Raw genomic sequence first — 6,376 nt, 5'->3', positions numbered from 1 at the left:
AACTGCTTCGGTATCACCGAGTTTAGAAATCGGTAGATCCGAGATGCTTTCAGTGGGAAACTAAAACTAAGTTTTTGAATTATTCTTTTGCAAAAATCTCTGCATTTTGTGATGCTTATCCACTCTATCTCATCTATAACCTATTCACAGGGTCAGCAGTCAGAGTTTGCATCATGTCAGACCAAAGTGATAGCCAGAACTTATCAGAGCAGCAAGTGCAGATGAGTGAGGGCACTAGTCCCTCAAGTTCCTCAGATGATGGCAGCAGGAGCACCCCTAGCAATCTGCCTAAAGCTGCCACAAGACAGAGAAAGAAGAGAACCTCAGACTCAGAAGATGAGGATTATGTGGCAGAAGAGGAAGCAACTTCCAAGAGAGTTGAGCCAGCACAGGGCATAAAACCAGGGATGAAGATCAAAAGGCCAGCAGGCAGGCAGCCTATGTCAAAGGCCAGAGCTTTAAATGAGAAGCCCACTCCCATTGAGCCAGTTGCTGCTGAAGGCAAGAAGAGGAAAGAAAGGGTGAAGAAAACTGTAGCCAGAGTGCTTGGCAAGGCTTCCATCATGGAAGATGAGGAGGAAGAAGAAGAGGTAGCTGCACCAGCACCTAAGGCACCCAAGCTGATGGGTGATGCCATAAGAACAGGGGCAGCTGCTTCCAAGGCCAAGCCAGCTCCAAAGCCAAAGCCAAAGAGGAACACAAGAAGCATCCCAGCTACTGAGAAGAACAAGGCCCCAGTGCCTGAAGCTGCAGAAGAAGAAGAAGAAGAGAATGTTCTTAGAAAGCTCAAGCCCAAGATCCCAGACCACAACGATGCTCATCCTGTGGCTGAGGATATGAAACTCAGGAGAGATTCAGGGCTCCAGAAGTGGAGAGAAGCAGACCCGTATGCTTCAAGGAGAAGGACTGCAGTTGACTACATGTTTCACACCAAGGAGCAGCAAGACTTTTATGAGACAGTGCTGCTAGACAAGAAGCCAATTGTTTGTGATATGAGATGGGTTGATTGGCAATACATCAAGGACAACGAAGAGTACTACCCTGGAGTGCAGGACAGCTTCAAGGCATGTGGAGTAGAGGACTTTGTTGGGCAGAAGCTCACAAAGTGGAACGAGGAACTCATCATGCAGTTCTACTCCACGGCCCATTTCTATCCAGATGGCAGGATTGTATGGATGTCAGAGGGTACGAGGTACCAGTCTACAGTTGCTGAATGGGCTCAGCTGATTAATGCCCCAGAAGAGCATGACGATGACTTGGACATTTATGCCAAGAAGAAGATGGACCACAACTCAATGTCAAACATGTACAAGGAGATTCCAAATGAAGCACTTGATACGTTCAAGTTTGGCTCAGTACACTATCTTCTGTCAGGGCTGCCAACCATCAACTGGATTCTTAGGCACACCCTATTGCCCAAGTCTGGAGATCACAAGATGATCAGGGGCCACGCGATCAACTTGCTTCATATCTTTGACGTGCCACAGAAATTCAAAGTCATGAGCCTTATGATTGAAACAATCAAGAGGACAGCAGCAGACCAGAAGAGGAGCTGTGGATATGCCCCACAGATTCAGGAGCTCATCAACTCTAAGATGGGCACGGGCATATACTTATTGGACAAGGAACACCTGCGCATCCATCCGGACTTTGAAGATAATCAAGTGGTCCTGACTGAGAATGAGCCATCATCTGCCCAAGCACAAGCCAAGAAGGAGAAGGCGAGGAAGGAGAAAGCTGCCAAGATGCCTACTCAAGAGGAGGCATCTGAATATTTCCTGAAAACCAAACAAGAGCAGCTTGGTTACTTGATTGCATCCACCCTGCGGATTGAGCAAGGACTAGCCACCCTAACTCAGAACCAGGCAAGCTTAGAGAGGATCATGGAACAAAAGTTCTATGACTTGGATGTCAAAGTGACAGAGATTCAGACTGCAGTGGAGCAGCTCCAGGATGACATGCAGGAGAGGAGAGGCAAGACTACAACTGATGCCTTTGCCAGAGTGCCACGAGGTTCGAGGTCGTCTGCAGTGCCAGTTGCTGACCCCAGAGCCACCACGTCTGCACCAGCTACAGCCTCAGTTCCACCAGCTCCAGCGTCCACTTCAGCCTCGACTCCGACCACGTCTACAGAAGGCTTCGTCCTTGGAGTGCTCCGGACTCCACCACCACCTGAAGATCAAGCCTGAGTGTCGACTTAGCACTATGCATTTTCTAGGAACTTTTTGGTAACTTGTTGCCAAAGGGGGAGAAAATGTATAGATCATAGGCTTCGAGAGAGAGTGTTGTTTTTAGTGTTGCTTTTATTCTCTCTTCTTTTATTTGGTGTTTTTTCGAACTTTGTTTGCTTTTGTGTGAGATACTATGTCATTGCTCATGAGACATTGATGATCATGTGTCTGATCATAAGCTACACTTAATGTTTGCTTAATATTATCATCTTATCTATCTTATGTGATCATTCACTATTCTTGGTGATGAGTGCATGTATTTCATTCTTATCATTTTAAGCGCTCCACCAAGATGTATGTGACATGGAAGAGTAACCAATGACTCTAGCTCTTTGTGCATTTGTAGTCCAAAGCAAATTTTAAATATGCACAAATTTAGGGGGAGCTCTTACTTGTCACATACTTCTCAAAGCGGCGATATATTTCATGCTTATTATCATTTGTCGAAGCTTTGATCTATATGTTGTCATCAATTACCAAAAAGGGGGAGATTGAAAGTGCAACTAACCCTAGGTGGTTTTGGTAATTCATAACAACATATAGCCCATTGAGCTAATGCTATTCCAAGATGACTATTTCAGGAAAGCTCAATGATTGGCATGGCATGGATGTGAAAGTGGAACCCTCAAAATGCTAAGGACAAAGGATTGGCTCAAGCTCAAAAGCTCAAGACTCTTCATTTTATATTTTAGTGATCCAAGATCACATTGAGTCTTTAGGAAAAGCCAATACTATCAAGGAGGGATGAGGTGTTGCTTAATGAGCCTCTTGCTTCATGTGCTTAGTGATATGCTCCAAAACCCTCAACTACTTTCCCATATCCACATATACCTAAACCCTAAGCCAAACTCGGCCCTACCGATTCTTTCTATCCAGCGCCACCGAGTTTCACTTGTCATAAGCCACTGCCAAACCCTAGCAATTCGGTTCTACCGATAGGGATCTCGGTCTCACCGAGATGGGATTGCAAACTCTCTGTTTCCCTTTCGTAACTTTTCGGTCTCACCGAAAGAGCGAATCGGTCCCACCGAGATTGCAGTGTAAACTCTTTGTTTCCTTTTTGTAACTTTTCGGTCTCACCGAAAGAGCAAATCGGTCCCACCGAGTTTGCCTGACCAACTCTCTGGTTAGCGTATTACCAAACTCGGTCTCACCGAGTGTGTGTAATTGGTCTCACCGAGATTACGTTATGCCCAAACCCTAACCATATCGGTCCTACCGAGTTGCATGTCAGTCCCACCGAAAATCTCTAACGGTCACTAGGTTTACCTTTTCGGTCCGACCGAGTTTGTTGATTCGGTCCCACCGAGATTGGAAAACTGTGTGTAACGGTTGGATTTTGTGTGGAGGCTATATATACCCCTCCACCTCCTCTTCATTCGTGGAGAGAGCCATCAAAACACATACACAATTCCAACTCATATGTTCTGAGAGAGAACCACCTACTCATGTGTTGAGACCAAGATATTCCATTCCTACCATATGAATCTTGATCTCTAGCCTTCCCCAAGTTTCTTTCCACTCAAATCTTCTTTCCACAAAATCCAAATCCTATGAGAGAGTTGAGTGTTGGGGAGACTATCATTTGAAGCACAAGAGCAAGGAGTTCATCACCAACACACCATTTGTTACTTCTTGGAGAGTGGTGTCTCCTAGATTGGCTAGGTGTCACTTGGGAGCCTCCGACAAGATTGTGGAGTTGAACCAAGGAGTTTGTAAGGGCAAGGAGATCGCCTACTTCGTGAAGATATACCGCTAGTGAGGCAAGTCCTTCGTGGGCGATGGCCATGGTGGGATAGACAAGGTTGCTTCTTCATGGACCCTTCGTGGGTGGTTGCTTCTTCGTGGACCCTTCGTGGGTGGAGCCCTCCGTGGACTCGCGCAACCATTACCCTTCGTGGGTGGAGCCCTCCGTGGACTCGCGCAACCGTTACCCTTCATGGGTTGAAGTCTCCATCAACGTGGATGTAGGATAGCACCACCTATCCGAACCACGGGAAAAACATCCGTGTCTCCAATTGCATTTGAATTCTCCAAACCCTTCCCTTTACATTCTTGCAAGTTGCATGCTTTACTTTCCGCTGCCAATATACTCTTTGCATGCTTGCTTGAATTGTGTGATGATTGCTTGACTTGTCCTACAATAGCTAAAATCTGCCAAGAACTAAAATTGGGAAAAGGTTAAGTTTTTATTTGGTCAAGTAGTCTAATCACCCCCCCTCTAGACATACTTTCTATCCTACAGAAATGTTGCTATGTATGACCAAGGGTTTCATACCTTAATCTTTGGATACTTAATTATGTGAACTGTTGGATGTGGCGCATAACGAAACGCCTCTACCATTGATACTAGTTCAACATGTCGGTCCAATTAGAGACCAACCACTACCATATAGAACAGTTAGCATTTCATACTACAACCTGGCACGTACAAAACATCACACAATGGAAGCACATCCCTAAGCACCTTGCATTGTACAAGGTCTTAGAGACAAGCATCTACCATATATAACAGTTACCATGTCACACTACAGCCTATAAAACATCACACAGTGGAATAATCATAGCTAGTAGAGCATTAGTTACCAGTTAATAATAGTTGCAATCCATCACAAGCAATAGTACCTAGATATGAGTAGATATAGGTACGGTAATACACGACAAGTACTCGCAAATAAGAACTAACATAACAAGTTCATTTCACATTGATACATGGCACACCCCAGTTCTAAATGAGGTGGATGGTGATCATCATCCTCAAGTCATGGCGACGGGTGTTCGCAACAGTGAGTAGGATGGCCTGTCCTACCCGAAGATTCTTGGCACGAAGGAACTTCTTCCACCCTGCCCTGCTCAAGACAGTGCGACCGTCCGTGTCCACTGCATAGGCACAGCTGGTGATGGAGCCCGTTCTGGTAAGGCGTAGTCCAGCAGCCATGCCTTCTTCGTCCGGGTCGATGCCACAGCTATCAAGTAACCTCTTAGGTAATTTCTGAAAATAGTTGACATGATATATGATCATGTCACGTGCAATTATCAACAAAGCATACACTTCAAGACACATATATCATTGGATTCAACACTGAGCATATATATCATCACATCACTACACTATACGCCAAGCATCAAATTACTACAGTAATTAGGCATATCATTAGATTACTGCGTACACTAAGCATATCATCGCATATTACTACACTACATGCATGTCATAAAAATCTTCACTAAATGAATTCTAAACTAGGCCTCTCATCACAGTACTACAACATGCATATCATATGAACTACTACACTAACTAAGCATGCATATCATGTAATTACCACACTAAGTAACATACCATGATATGTCGTTTAACATTCGTCCTTGTGAGGCGGGTCACGAATGGCTTCCCTAGGCAGTCTTCACGTAGAGGAAGCTTGTCCCAGAGGTTGCCGATTTCCTCGTCGCCCAGTCTGAGTCCTTGGGCATACAGGTATTCAACAAGTGGGTTCTCATCATCATCTGAATCGTCATCATCTGAATCAGCACCATCTTCCTGCTCATGAACTTCATCCTCACTATCCGGAATCAAATTTAGATAGATAACAGAAATCCTGGGCCTATCTCTTCTGAAGGAGAAGCTGATCAATTCATCCCCACTAAGACGCATGCGGGCGATGAAACGATCCCAATCATCTCCTCCTACCTGGGTTATCTTTCGCCCCTTCTCGACCTGCATAGTGTATGGGCCCCCAAGAGCGTCGAAGGTCACGGTGTCTGCGACGAGCTCATTGAATGCCAATCTCACATTGCATGGTACGATCTGTGTAAGATAAAAACAAATAACAGACACAATACATTAGTGGAAATAGCAAAAAAACAAACAGAATGTACTGTCAGAAGGTTCATATAAATTGTTACCGCTGCAAAAACAAAAGTAGGCTGGAAGTAGATGCCGAACAGTGTGGCAGTGGAAAGGCTGGTCCGGCACCGTGAGTTGCAGCGTTCACATTGTGCTTCCTCCATTCTACACAGAACATGTTGAACTCTAAGTTGAATTGTACATAATACAATACAAAGATCATACATATAATAAATCATAGTGATAACCTATACTGGCAATGGCCAATCAATCTATTTTATATCATCTACGTAATAAAGCAATG

The 6,376-nt window shown here is 44.7% G+C and overlaps 1 protein-coding gene across 1 annotated transcript; it reads right to left on the bottom strand.

The window, feature by feature from the left end:
• Window positions 1-4,959: 4,959 nt before the first annotated feature.
• On the bottom strand, window positions 4,960-5,949 carry LOC147960374 (uncharacterized). Its single transcript, XM_087535175.1, has 2 exons — window positions 5,569-5,949; window positions 4,960-5,223 (listed from the first exon to the last, which is right to left on the bottom strand). The coding sequence occupies exons 1-2, from the start codon at window positions 5,947-5,949 to the stop codon at window positions 4,960-4,962; spliced, it is 645 nt and encodes a 214-aa protein (XP_087391301.1).
• Between the last annotated feature and the right edge of the window lie 427 nt (window positions 5,950-6,376).

The sequence above is a fragment of the Triticum urartu genome, chromosome 7A (assembly GCF_056163025.1).
Source record: "Triticum urartu cultivar PI428250 chromosome 7A, HENAU_Tu73, whole genome shotgun sequence".
NCBI lineage: Eukaryota > Viridiplantae > Streptophyta > Magnoliopsida > Poales > Poaceae > Triticum > Triticum urartu.
The sequence above is the reverse complement of the archived record's forward strand: the minus strand, read 5'-3'. Positions and strand labels throughout refer to the sequence as shown.